This window comes from Stomoxys calcitrans, chromosome 4 (genome assembly GCF_963082655.1).
Source record: "Stomoxys calcitrans chromosome 4, idStoCalc2.1, whole genome shotgun sequence".
NCBI classification, from domain to species: domain Eukaryota; kingdom Metazoa; phylum Arthropoda; class Insecta; order Diptera; family Muscidae; genus Stomoxys; species Stomoxys calcitrans.
In genome coordinates this window covers 61,834,829-61,849,680 of record NC_081555.1, presented here as the reverse complement: position 1 = coordinate 61,849,680, position 14,852 = coordinate 61,834,829, and the positions used below count along the sequence as shown (strand labels likewise).

The 14,852-nt window shown below is 41.3% G+C and overlaps 1 protein-coding gene across 1 annotated transcript in view; it reads right to left on the bottom strand.

Annotated features, from left to right (window-relative positions):
- Positions 1 to 2,352: 2,352 nt before the first annotated feature.
- The window catches only part of LOC106084417 (ras-related protein Rab-35), a 34,902-nt gene continuing 22,402 nt past the window's right edge, over positions 2,353 to 14,852 (bottom strand). Inside the window, exons 2-3 of the mRNA XM_013248086.2 lie at positions 3,546 to 3,845; positions 2,353 to 3,470 (exon numbers count right to left, since the gene is read on the bottom strand). Of these exons, the coding sequence (XP_013103540.1) occupies positions 3,214 to 3,470; positions 3,546 to 3,845 (557 nt within the window). The 3' untranslated portion in view covers positions 2,353 to 3,213. The remainder of the gene's footprint in view (positions 3,471 to 3,545; positions 3,846 to 14,852) is intronic.

Here is a 14,852-nt window from a genome sequence, read left to right as displayed (position 1 = left end):
TTGCAGTGACCACGGAAGTTCACTGTTGCGGGAAAGTTTAACGGAGTGGTTATGTTGCAGTGACCACGAAAGTTCACTGGTTGCGGGAAAGTCTAACGAAGCGGTTACGTTGCAGTGACCACGAAAGTTCACTGTTTACGGGGCTCAGACGGCAAAGATTAACGATAATACACGGCTCTCGAACACTGTCACTTTAGTCTTTTGTCCATGTCACTTAGCACTTTTCACTCTACTCACCGATATCTCCTTGGCTTCACACTCGTTGCTTCGCCTCCGACGGTGGACTTCTGATCTCCTTTGCCTGTTGCACCCCTCCTTTTATTCGTTCTCACTCATACCTGGTTTTCAAATTCACCACAGCAGCGATCATCCAACGCCAGGCATTCTCCCTTCAACCATCCAATGTACATGCGTATGGTCGCTGTCGTTGCTGGCTGACCAACAATCATGTGGGGCCCTTGCCTATGCCAACCACATGTGCGTGTGTGTGTCCCTTGTTGTGGCTGGCTGACCAACGCATCAGCATAGCCCTTTGTCTATCCAACAGCCATGTGCATGCGTTTGTTCGTTGTCGTTGGTGGCTGCCTACCCATCCTGAGTGTCGCCGTGGTGTCTGGCTGCCGTGAATATCACTACCATTGGCTATGCTATTTTGTTTGTAGTCATACGGTAACTTGTTATGATCATTTTTGGAGCTAACTTGTAAACAAGTATGAGGGCCACTCATTCAGGCGGGAAATTCACTGCCTGTTTCTTTTTTTTTTGGGAACAAAATGATAAAATGGTCATGGGCAAAACAATCGATACTGGCAAGGCGTACACACAGTGAATACACTGTGAGAAATTACCGATTAGTTACTACTACAAAGTACACTGAGAAAAATAATTCATTTAAATTAATTCATTAATTCAAATTCATTAACCCAAATTCATTTTAAATAATTCAACATAAAAAAAGGCAACACAGGTTAAACACGAATGGAGACGCCACTGAGTGTGGACGGAAACGAGCCAGCGACTTCCGTCATCACACTACTATACGACCAAGACAGGGTACCTTATGTCCGCTATAACTTTAGAACTGTCTTCTTCCTTATTTTCGACAGCGTAGTTTCGCTCACGATTCCACATGGAGATCCGGTATCCAGTTCCATCGGAATAGTAACGTTCTCAATTTGTACATTTAAAACGTGCTTGTTTGCACTCTTCTCATCCTTTTTAAAAATATGGTTTGAACTTTAGACATCATCCGAATCGTCAGATTCATTAATGTCAAGTTGGTTCGTCTTATGCTTGCATACTTTTGATATGTGGCCTTTCTTTTTAAACGCAAAGCCCACAGCATTCCGAAATTTGCAATAGTCTCTTGCGTGTTGTCCACTACAACCCTGGCACTTATTGTTAGCAAAAGCATGGGAGCCCCTTACGCCACGCTTCAACTTGACATTGGCGAATCCTATTTTAAGAGTTGGTTTTTGCCCATCAATATACGAGGTGTTGGTTTTCATTTCATTGGCCGATTTGTGTGATATCATAAGCTGCATTAAATGTGGTTCAATTCAAATAAAGATTTCATGCATTTTTTCTGAATTTTGTGTTTTTTTTTTTTTTTGAAAAACTTTCCCATAGCTCTTTAAAAATCACCCTATACAATACACAGAGTGGGTACATTTCCGATCTTGCTACAAAAAGGATCGCTCAAGGAGTGGAGGTGGGGGATTGGCTTTCATGATACACCATTCCGTGCAGTATAGGCCCGTCTCGCCTGCTCCTGGCGCTAGTGACCCCAAAATGGAATGCATGGGGATAACAGTCAGGTCCGGTACTGCCGAGATAGAGCTATGCAACGTCGGCCGGTTGGTAGATGTGTCCAAATTAACGGCCAGGCTTACAAGCCCGACATAAGTGGGCTACTATCTGGCCATAATCGTCTGGTTCTAGAGGACTTAAATGCGCATCGCTTTTCATGGCATTCTCCCCCAAGGTTATGACCAACGGGGCATAGTGTAGTCAAGCAAATAGATGGGGTAGTCACCGAACATAAGCGGAATTTGTGGCTGGAACACTTGGAGCAATGTAACTTCGGCACCAATTTAGGCAAGCTGTGGTTATTGACTGTTAAGTCACTCTCGAACCCCGGTTAGAGGGTTGACTGATCCGAAGAGATGCGCCAGGTTGTTCAACCGTCAATATATTGTGGATCCCGAGGTTGACAGGGCAAGGAGAGTTTCCAACTTATAGGAAGCAAAAGTAGCAACACTACGGTTAATTTAGAAACAACAAAGTAATTAGATTGAGTTTGATTAATTTAAACATTATCTATGCAAAACATTAAGGCATATATTAAAAAAATTATTCCAATATAAATTTTATTTTTTATTAATAATTTCGTAAATATATGTAATCTCCATTATTTTTCCAATAAATCAAAATTTTTCCTATGCCTTTTCAACAAATTTAATTAGAAGTTTACTCTTTTCATCAATTTTGAGCAAAATGGGTTTTTTTCGCCGGCGGCGCTTTACACTTTTTTCTGACCGCCAAGGTCAATAATATTTACATCATGTTGACCGCCAAGGCAGGTATCGATCCTCATTTCATGTGGAGGTGTCAATCCTCGTCAAGCTCCTGTAAGTTCCGGTCCAAAGGACAGATCGCTGCGGTAACAGGGTGGCTATCGGCTATTTAAAGGCACCATATCGAGGGCCATAGGCACTCAGTAATTGTGCAAGAGCCGGTGCCGCCCGACCTCCCACTGAGACTCTCCGCTCGATTGTCCACGGCTGCAATTGCAGCTCCTCCGTATGGAGCATTCTACTATCCGCAGCTTGTGGACGCGCCCGGTAGCTCGCAGCTAAGCTTCTCGTAACAGCAATTAACACCACATTTTTCGGCCTGTGTGGTGCTCACAGCTATCCCGTGCCGGGACAATGAATTGGTATTGTTCGTTAGCCTCAGATATGTGAAGATAAAAAAATTGTCTACAAATTTGTTAGAGGCAATTTATTACATACAAATACATATTTAAAAATAAAAAAGAAATAAACATATAGGTATATAACATAATTTCTTTTAATAACCTGTGGAAAATTTGTTAATTCCTTGCTAAGAAATTTTAATTAAATATCTTATGAGTAAATAAATTCTCTAAAAGCTATAATGCCAATAGTTTTTGGCGGATTTTTGTTATATTACAAGCGTGGTTCCTTGCGTCTATCTGCAGCATTTTCTCTTTTTCGATTTATTTGACTTGATTAATTTAATGGTAGCTTTTTTCTGTTCGTCTTCCTGTTTGTCGGTCTGTATCTTGTCCCGAAGCACCTGTCTTGTTATAGAGTGAAACATTTCATTAACCCCAATGTTATCCTTAGCCGATGTTTCGAAAAGTTCGATATCACATGATTCGGCAAACCTGCGAGCGTCATCGGTAGCAACAACCTTTTTTTCGGGATCATCGTTCTTGTTTCCCACTACACAAAAATTGAGAGGAAAATATTAAAACAATTGTGTCTTCATTTCTATTTTTTTTTCATTTTGCCACTTGCCTAATATAACGTTTAACACACCACAGTTATTTTGAATTTCGTCTAACCAACGTCGCACATTTTTAAACGATCCTCCATCAGTTACATCGTAGACCACAATGACGCCATGTGTTCCACGATAATAAGTGCTGGTAATTGTACGAAAGCGTTCCTGACCAGCTGTATCCCAGATTTGTACCTTTACACGCTTTTCATCAATGACTAAAGTTCGTATTTTAAAATCTACCCCGATTGTGGTTATGTGACATCCATTAAAGGCGTCATCCGAGAATCGCAAAAGCAGCGAAGTCTTACCAACACCTGCGAAATGAAATAATAACCAGTTAGAAGATTTTTTAAACAAGTAACAAAATGTTTAACACGAATTACATATGTACATACTAATAATAAAGACGATTTCATACATACGACCACCAATCACAACAATGACTAAAATTGGGAGGGCGCTCTACCTTGGGTTTTTCGCAGCTGGAAAGAGGGGCGCCGCAACACTATATTTTTGTCGTACTACAGTATTTCACTGCGGCTTCCATATGACTGCAAAACACTCTAAAGGTTATTTTCTTATTTGAGGAGAGTTTATGAAAAATAATGTTGATATTTCCCACGCAGAACAAAGTATTAAGGGATGCTGGACGCCAACGAAATCAAAGTTATGATTTTAAACTTTCATATCATTCGAGTCTTGTGAATGATCTGCTAATTGATAAACCCATCTAGACTCTGATTGAATGGCAGATTTTCTCTCCTTCTTTATTTGTTTTTTCTCTTTTGGCTCTTCAAGAAACCATATTTGGATATATGTATCTTAAGAGAATTCAGACATTCTAGATACAGATTCGTATAACCAATGACTATCATGTTCCCGATGCGATCGGTTGTATGAGCCACAACGAGCTAGCTCCCCTATAAGAGCTTGACGAGCATGGAAATGTGGCTACAACGAAAACGATAGATGTAATTGGAACTACAGTATATCCCATGGATGGAATCCTCATCGGTAAGGGCTGCCGCCTCAGTGTATGTCTTCTTTCTTTTTTCGTCATGTGAGAGGCATATACCGGAGTGCCTTCTCCCCATGCCTCTCGTCCGTGGCGGGATTGAAGAGAACCCCGGACTCTTATTCTGTTCGGTTTGACAGAACCGCCACCATCATCGGTCGGTGTCGGTGAGGTGTAACCGGTGCATGGAGTGGATACATTTCCGATCTTGTTCTGGCCTTACATCACTACGGGAGTATAGTCACACTATATTGCCAGGTGCTGTGCGAACATAGACAACATGTGTCCTCGTCGGCTTCTCCGTCCTCATCGTACGACTATGAGACCCCCGACCTCTCCCGTGCGGAAATATACGCAACAGCAGCATCCCACCCCCAATATTGTCAGGCCAGTGCCGGGAAGTGTATCATTTTTGCAACTGAATTGCAATGGTCTCCGAAACAAGATCCACGAGATTGTGGATTTATGAATCGGAAGAACATATTGGCAGCGGCGATCCAAGAGACAAAGCAGACCAACACCTGCAGCATGCACAGTTGTCACGGATACAATGTGCTACGCAAGGATCGCCTAAGGAATGGAGGTGGGAGATTGGGAGTGATACACCATTCCGTGCAATGTAGACCCATCTCGCCTGCGCCTGGCGCTAGTGACCCTTACATGGAGTGCATGGAGATAGCAGTCAGGTCCGGTAATGCCGAGATAGAGCTATACAACGTGTACATACCGCCGGTTGCTGGCTGTGTCCAAATTAATGGCCAGGTTTACAAGCCCGACATAAGTGGGCTACCATCTGGCCATAATCGTCTGGTTCGTGGAGACTTTAATGCGCATCACATTTCATGGTATTCTCCCCTTGGGTATAGCTTTAGCAGAGCATACTAAGCATCCACGTTTTCCAGGTGAATGAGGTTGCCCCCACTAGTATTACGAGGTGTAGCAGCTCGCCAGACATTTCCATTGCATCCCCTGATTTCCTGAGCGACGTATCCTAGCAAGCCGTCATTTCTAATAATAATTTTAAATAATAATTCTCACCATAGACTGACCTCCATTCGCCGAGCTTCAGCATGGATTTCGAAGACTGCATAGCACAACAACTGCTCTGCAAGCCATCACCGCACGCATTTGCCGTGGCTTCAATTAGCCCAGGCCATGTGATAGGCATTCGACGCAGTCAGCCATGCCAAACTGTTTGAGGACATCGTCAATGCGTCCCTCCAGCCAGGCCTCAAACGCTAGGTCACAAATTATCTGTGCGGTCGCCAGTCATTTGTGGAATTTAGGGATAAGAAGTCTCAGCACCGTAGAGTGAAACTAGGAGTTCCCCAAGGTGGGGTGATATCTCCGGCACTGTTTAACCTATTCTCCATTCCACTGCCTCAAAATGGCATAGAGATCTATTATATGCGGACGATTGTACGATCATGGCATCAGGCCGGCCACCTATTGATGACATCAGGTAAAACATCTACCTCAACGAACTTGCCTCTTATTTCGCTGCAGGAAAATATCTGCCACCAAATCTTCAGTCACATTGTTCACTACATACACGCATGAGGTGCGTAGGGAGCTGAAAGTGAAGGTCGACGGAGTGACAATTCCAACCATCATATGTTCCAAAATACTTGGTGTCACATTTGAGAGCTCTTACAAATTCTTCTCACATGCCACAGCAATTTGCAATAAAGTCAAAAGTAGAAAAAAGGTCTTCAAGTCACTTGCCAGCAGCACTTTCGGTGCTGTCAAAGAAACCTTGTTGACAGGGAACAAAGCAATTGGTCGGTCAGTGGTAAGTTATGCAGTGCCAGTGTGGTCCCGTCAGCTTTATGACACGCAGTGGAATAAAATACAGATCTGTCAGAATGCCGCTGCCGGGCTGCCTCCTCAGTTCTCACGTGGACTTCCTCCATCAGGAGACATAGATCCCACCCGTGCATAACTACATACTGTTGAAGCAATTCCTTCTGGGCTGCTATCGCAGAGACCATTCAAGGTATCTTCTTGCGAATAGGTATTCACCGCTCAGAAACCTTAAGGTAAATCTAAATGATCGTGAGGCGTGAGGTTCAGCCTTACAAGAGAGAACCTCTAGATTTGATTTGATTTATTTAATTCTGTTTTCGCACACAACAAGAATAAGTAGGTTTTGACATGTACATTGGTGTGTATAAATGTATAACAACATTAGAAGTCAAGACCCAAGATCGGTTTATATGGCAGCTATATCGGGTTATGGAACGATTTAAACCATACTTAGCGCAATTGTTGGAAGTGATACCAAAACACCACGTGCAAAATTTCACTCAAATCGGACCAGAATTGCGCCCTCTAGAGACTCAAGAAGCCAAGACCGGTTTATATGGCAGCTATATCAAAACATGGACCGATATGGCCCATTTACAATCCCAACCGACCTGCTCTAATAAGAAGTATTTTTGCAAAATTTCAAGCGGCTAGCTTGACTCCTTCGAACGGACATGGCTAGATCGACATAAAATGTCACGACGATCAAGAATATATATACTTAATGGGGTCTCAGACGAATATTTCGAGTAGTTACAAACAGAATGACGAAATTAGTAAACCCTCATCCTATGGTGGTGGGTATAAAAATGGATGAGTGGTTGGTAGACTGCATCGAAAAGGTCGGCGAGCTGAAGACGGCTGGATCATGAAGTCTTGGAGCTGGTCGAGTCGGTGTGTGTGAAGTTCTAATGTTTTGAAAGTTTTAACACGGTGTCGCTGTTATTCCTTGTGACTAACATACTGTGTACCGTGTTTTATAGAGTTATGAAAATGGAAAACAAAATAGAAATTGTATTAAATTTTATGTATTTCTTTGAAAATATTTTGTTAAGGATTGCTTAAAGCTGTTTGCGTTGCCTAAGATTTGTATTGTTGGGGGCAGAGAGTTCCACAAACGGATTGCATTTAGAAAAAATCACCATTCTGATATTAATAGGCGATATCAACGTTGGACTATTAATATTCTCCGGTTTGTTCATCCAAATTGAGCTTTGGTAGAGATATTCTGGACTTCTTTCGTTTATTATTTTATGAAGTTCATTTTTCATATTGAGAAAATTTTTAGACCTCATGTCAAAGAGGGGTTTGTGAGAACGGTGCAGAGCTTTCATATCGTTTCGGAAGAAGACGGATATGCTCTGGTGCAAATTTCTGTGTTTGATACAATGATGTGATCAGTCTAAGTGAGAGATTTGTTTATTATAATGCCAAGATTTTTGCCTACCAATTAATATTCTCTCTTCGCATTGGATGTTTTGTGTGCGGTTGAAAATTTGTAAACATTTAGATTTTTGTGGAGGTTATTTTTCAAAGCCTATATATGAACAGCTTCTAAGAACTCATAAATCTTGTGGTATTTGATATTAAGGGCAGCTATGGTAAAGTAGTACGTCATCAGCATATACATGAATATTAGAATATTTTCGAGAGGAGAGTCTCAGTGAGGAGTCAGGTGGCACTGGCTCTTAATTGAATACTGAGTGCCAATGATACTCGAGATGACACGGCGAATTATTGGCGCCTTCAAATAACCAATGGCCAACATCAGCGCCTGTTCCCAGGTTAGGGGCGGCTGAAGGCGATAAAAGCCAAATTCTTCAACAGCCTTATTTGTGCCCATGCCACGATGGAAGACAGAGACGAGCAGACCAAGGATATTTTCTACGAGTGCCTAGAGAGAGAATATGACCGCTGCCCCGCCCATAATATTAAAATCGTTCTGGGAGATTTTAATGCGAAAATAGGGAAGGAAGAAGGAATCTTTGGTCCAACTGTCGGAAAGTTTAGCCTCCACGAGATAACGTCCAGTAATGGGTTGAGGCTGATAGATTTCGCCGCGGCAAAAAACATGGTAGTTAGTAGCACCAGATTTCAACATAAAAATATTCACAAAGCCACATGGCTGTCACCCGATCAAAACACGAGAAACCAAAGTGATCACGTTGTGATAGATGGGAGGCATTCATCCAGCGTGTTAGATGTACGATCGATCCGTGGAGCGAATATAGATTCGGATCATTACCTTGTTGCAGCAAAGGTTCGCATCCGTTTGAACATGGCGAGGAAAGTACGATCTTACACTGCACGGAAGCTGGATATTGAATAGCTGCAAACACAACAAATGGCAGCGGCATACTCCACTCGACTGACCCAACTGCTTGATGAAAACACTCCTTGTTCCGATGATATAATGGGGCAGTGGCAAACTATTGTCCACTCCATGGAAAATGCTGCGAAATCCGTACTTGGGTACCGGAAGCCTCCTTCAAGAAACCCATGGTACGACCAAGAGTGTCGAGATGCTACTGAACCAAGAATGCGGCATATAGAACAACCCTGCAATCAGTAGCAACGCGCCAGATGAAGGAGAGGTATCGGGAGAAAAGGAGAGAGGAGAAACGTCTTTTCCGCAGAAAGAAAAAGGAAATGGAAAGATATATATAGTGAGTGTGAGCGAATAGAGATGTACAGGAGTCAAAATGAAGTCTAGAAATTCTACCAAAGAATTAAACATCAAACCGATGGAGGCACATCCTCCTGCAGAGACAAAGAAGGACATCTGGTAACTGGCACAGATAACATGCTGAGGATATAGAAAGAACATTTTACCCAACTGCTATTGTCCGACGGTGGCGGCGAAGAGGATACCGCAGAACCAATCCCTGATGATGGTATAGAATGTTTACCTCCTAGGCAGAATGTGGTCCAAGTAGCAGTGACCGGACTAAAGAACAACAAGGCAGCAGGAGCCGACGGGTTACCCGCTGAACTATTTAAGACCGGAGGCGACATGCTGATAAGGCGTATGCATCAGTTTATCTGCGCAATCTGGCTAGAATAACGCATACCCGATGATTGGAACCTTAGCATACTATGTTCCTTACACAAGAAAGGAGACAAGACGGAATGTGGCAACTACAGAGGAATAAGTCTCCTCCCCATCGCATACAAGATACTCTCGAGCGTACTGTGTGAAAGATTAAAACTTAATGTCAGTGAGATAATTGGGCCCTGGTAAATCCACCCTAGACCAGATATTCACACTGCGCCAAATCCTGGAAAAGACCGGAGAAGGACAAATCAACACCTACCATCTCTTTGTTGACTACAAAGCCGCCTTCGATACTCCTTTACGTTCAAAGGTATTTCAAGCCATGTCTGAGTATGGTAACCCTGCAAAATTAATAAGACTCTGGGATGACACTTGCTGATACCCGTTCCTCAGTAAGAATAGGAAAGAATCTCTCGGAACCATTAAATACCAAACGAGTTTTCAGACAAGGAGACAGCCTATCGTGTGATCTCTTTAATATCCTGCTGGAGGAGATTATACGAGATGCAGATGTGAATAGATATGGCACACTAATCACAAGAGAACACATGCTACTCGCCTATGCCGACGACATCGACATCATAGGTCGGTCACCGGAAGTAGTAACTGCAGCCTTTGAAAGAATCGAAAGAGAGTCAGTGAAAATGGGTCTGGCAGTTAATGGAGATAAGACGAAATGGATGGTTTCAACTCCCAAAAAGCCTTGCACAACCGAGCAGATAAAAAAGGAGAAAATGGGGCCGTAACCGAAATGAATGACACCAGTTTTGAGATTAAGCGAAGAATAATACTGGCAAACAGATGCTACTTTGGACTAAGTAAGCAGTTTAGAAACAAGGCCACCTCTCGACAGCCGAAGATTACACTATACAAGACACTGATACTACCCATGCTGTTATATGGTTCTGAAGCGTGGGTACTTGTGAAAGCAGATGAGGTAGAGCTTGGAATATTTGAAAGAAAGATTCTTCGTAAAATATATGGACCAGTTTGCGTTAATGGAGAATATAGGCGACATATGAACCACGAGCTGTATGACGACGATAGCATAGTTACACGCATCAAAATACAACGGCTGCGTAGGCTAGGTCATGATGTCAAGCTCCAGCAAAGAAGTTTTTTTGAAGGCAAATACGGTGGTACACGCATACCGGGAAGACCAAAAGCCCGATGGAAAGATCAAGTTGTGGTAGACCCCTCGAAACTTGGTGTCAGAGATTTTAGAATGAGCGCAGGAGATCGAGGCGCTTGGAACGCTATTCTACGTTCGTCTAGTGGAACAAATATTCTGTCATAGCCAATTAAAGTAAAGTAAAGTAGAATATTTTAGACGAGACGGCAGATCATTAATGTACATTGAAAATAACAGAAGGTCCAAGATCGAAACTGTGGTACACCTCTTTTTAGCTGTAACGGGTGAGATATTACATCTTCTATTAAAACCGACTGTGACCGTTTACGGAGGTAGTTGGAAACATCAAGTGTGTTACTGCAAAGGTGGACAAATTGCAAAAACTTCTTAACTTTATGCATATCGACATCATTTATGGTGTTTTGTGGTTAGTTGTTAAAATAGTGTTGAAGAGGTGTGTAAAATATTGTAGGTAAGGCAGTAAACAATTAATAAATTTTGGGTGTAGTTTATCCAATCCAACTGCATTTGATTTAATTGTCATGCAGCTTTTATATACATATGTCATCTGGTTGAACGCAAGAAAATTAAAAATCACTAAACTCGGGGAAGTTTGAAGCGGCAGATGTTACCAAGCAGCCGATTTCATGAACATTTTCAGGCGTTGAGTAAGATGGGGTATTTAGAAAAGATGCGTTCACCTCATCAGGGGACGCATTTATTTCAATCCGGGGTGTTACTCTAACACTAATTTCTCGGATTGTCCTCCATTTGCTTTTGGAATCTGTTGCCTTCCGAAACTTATCAGCAACATAATTAGCTTTTGCTCTTTGTATATTTTTGAAGACTTCCTTTCGCAGTGCCCGCAATGCATTATGAAGTTGTTCGGTTATAAACCTCTTCCGTCTACGATATGCCAGTCTCTTGGTTTATAATTTCTTTAATTGCCCTGCTAAACCAACAATTCTACGCGTTTTGGTCTTTCGGAAACAAAGCTGCACAGAACAGGTTAAAAGCTGTAAACATTTCTCCTTAATGAAATAAAGTTGATGATCAGTAGACTCCATGACGTAGATTGTGTTCCAATCAATTCCTTGTAGTTGCCGCTCAAGATTGAAAAAGTAATTTTTTTTTAAGGTTTTCATTGTGGGAATGCGAAATACCATTTAATCGAGTGTCGCATGCAACCGTTAAATTTTCGTGTTTAGTCACCTGCAATTTTAATCTTTTAATTTCATCATTATGCTTGCTGTTGTTCACACCAAAGAGCGTAAGAAAGATAAGAGCTGGCGTTAGAGGGCAATACGTGATGACGAGTGACAAAATTTAAAGACACAACATATTTGAATTGCTCACGATATTTCGTTTTTCCTTTATTGCAACTTTCGGTTGCAAAGAAACAAAGCAAAATACGAAAAAATGTTCGAACGAATGCTCGAATCAAAACAGAATAACCCGAAAATGTTGCAGCCCTCAATGTGAATCCAATTGGAATACAATAAAAATGTTGTGTCTTTAACGCGAGTTATTTTACGGTACGGGGAAGACAAAGCAGAAACTCTCTCTTGATTATCTTACGCTCTTTGGTAATGTCAGCCAAAAGCTTTTCCTTAAATGCTTTCTCATTTAGTTTGGACATTTTGTCGTTATTGTTTTCTATCGATTTGTTTGGTGTGTTGTTATCAAAGAGCGTAAGAAAGATAAGAGCTGGCGTTAGAGGGCAATACGTGATGACGAGTGACAAAATTTAAAGACACAACATATTTGAATTGCTCACGATATTTCGTTTTTCCTTTATTGCAACTTTCGGTTGCAAAGAAACAAAGCAAAATACGAAAAAATGTTCGAACGAATGCTCGAATCAAAACAGAATAACCCGAAAATGTTGCAGCCCTCAATGTGAATCCAATTGGAATACAATAAAAATGTTGTGTCTTTAACGCGAGTTATTTTACGGTACGGGGAAGACAAAGCAGAAACTCTCTCTTGATTATCTTACGCTCTTTGGTTCACACACCCTGTGTCTATCTTTTCCAAACGTTGGGAGAGATCATTTGTCTTTAACTCAATTTGCTGCACTTGTGAGTGAGTTTACACAATTTATGAGTTTAACTTCTCATTTATGTATGCATTTAGTCGCTCTTCTGTGCTTTTAAGAGCATCCTTAAATAGCATTCACTGCTTCTCAAGGGATTAGTTTACGGTTCACTCCGGGCCAGCCTTGGTGTTTTTTAAATATTCTCAGGCGTTGATAGGTCGACTCTTTCTCTCTTTGATGAAGCCGTTAATTTATCAGTCATTTCATCATGTAGCTGATTGTTTGTAGTGGTAATGTCCAAAGAGCGTAAGAAAGATAAGAGCTGGCGTTAGAGGGCAATACGTGATGACGAGTGACAAAATTTAAAGACACAACATATTTGAATTGCTCACGATATTTCGTTTTTCCTTTATTGCAACTTTCGGTTGCAAAGAAACAAAGCAAAATACGAAAAAATGTTCGAACGAATGCTCGAATCAAAACAGAATAACCCGAAAATGTTGCAGCCCTCAATGTGAATCCAATTGGAATACAATAAAAATGTTGTGTCTTTAACGCGAGTTATTTTACGGTACGGGGAAGACAAAGCAGAAACTCTCTCTTGATTATCTTACGCTCTTTGGTAATGTCAGCCAAAAGCTTTTCCTTAAATGCTTTCTCATTTAGTTTGGACATTTTGTTGTTATTGTTTTCTATCGATTTGTTTGGTGTGTTGTTATCAAAGAGCGTAAGAAAGATAAGAGCTGGCGTTAGAGGGCAATACGTGATGACGAGTGACAAAATTTAAAGACACAACATATTTGAATTGCTCACGATATTTCGTTTTTCCTTTATTGCAACTTTCGGTTGCAAAGAAACAAAGCAAAATACGAAAAAATGTTCGAACGAATGCTCGAATCAAAACAGAATAACCCGAAAATGTTGCAGCCCTCAATGTGAATCCAATTGGAATACAATAAAAATGTTGTGTCTTTAACGCGAGTTATTTTACGGTACGGGGAAGACAAAGCAGAAACTCTCTCTTAATTATCTTACGCTCTTTGGCAGCCACTGTTTCACACAAAACATATATACTTTAAGTTCTGTTTGGCAACAAAAACAATGAAAAATTACAGAGCGAAAAAAAACTAGCAAGATAAAGCGGGCCTAGACAACATTCATGCAGTCACGAAAGCAGATGCGGTGAATAGCTTCCGGGTGAATGTGGTCCTTGGAGAACGACTGCCTCCCATTGCACCTGAAAAAAAATTGACCTCCCCCGGCAAACCAGAGTAGTACTGGCTCAACTACAAGGCGGTAGATGCAGCCGTCTCAATTCCTAAAGAGCAAGGCTTGATGCCAACGAGCAAGATGCATGTCCCGATTGTGACCAGCGACCACACGACATACGTCACCTGTTGAACTGCCCAACCAGACCCACTCGTCTCAGACCCAGATCCCTCTGGATGCACACCATTTTAGTAGCAGATTTTCTGGATCTGGACACTCAGCAGAATCAAGGAGACGAAAGATAAAACACACACTACTACAACAACAACGAAGATAGCTGGAAATCAGTGTAACTGCAGAAGTGGAAAAATTAGAAAGCTATTTTAATTTTATGCACAGCATCTCGTGATTTACGCAGTCAAGGCCTTAGAGTTGTCCAAAAGAACTAAACATGTAATTAATCCAGCACCCATGTTGAACCGTATGTCTTCCGTAACATCAATTAAGGCTGTAATGCAGCTATGGCCTAGACAACATTCATGCAAAATTTGTAAACTCACGAAAGTTTGGAGCAACAGATGTGATCATAAGGCGCTTTGCATGAGCTTTTTCAGTATGTGCTTCAAATGGAATATTTAAGAAAGATGAGTTCACCTCATTTCCGTTTATTTTAGCTCGAGGTGTTACTCCGATATCAATTTCACGTATAGTTTTCCATTTGCTCTTCGAATCAGTTGCCTTTTGGAATTTTGATAGCAAAACAATTGGATTTAGCTCATTGTATAGTTTTGTGTAATTCCTTGCGTAAAGCTCGAAATTCATTGTGCAGCGTTTCTGTTTTATATCTCTTCCAACGGCTATATGCCATGTCTCTTGGGTTTATCAAATCTTTTAGTGTCCTGTTAAACCAACAATTATTTGAGTTTTGACACAAAGAGGCACAGAACAATTTAAGAGGAGTTATAATTTTTCATTTATGTAAATAAGTTGGTGATCAGTTATAGATTAAAGTCCAATCAGTTTTCAGTAATTTGCGCTCAAGAGTAAAATAGTAAATTTTCTGGAA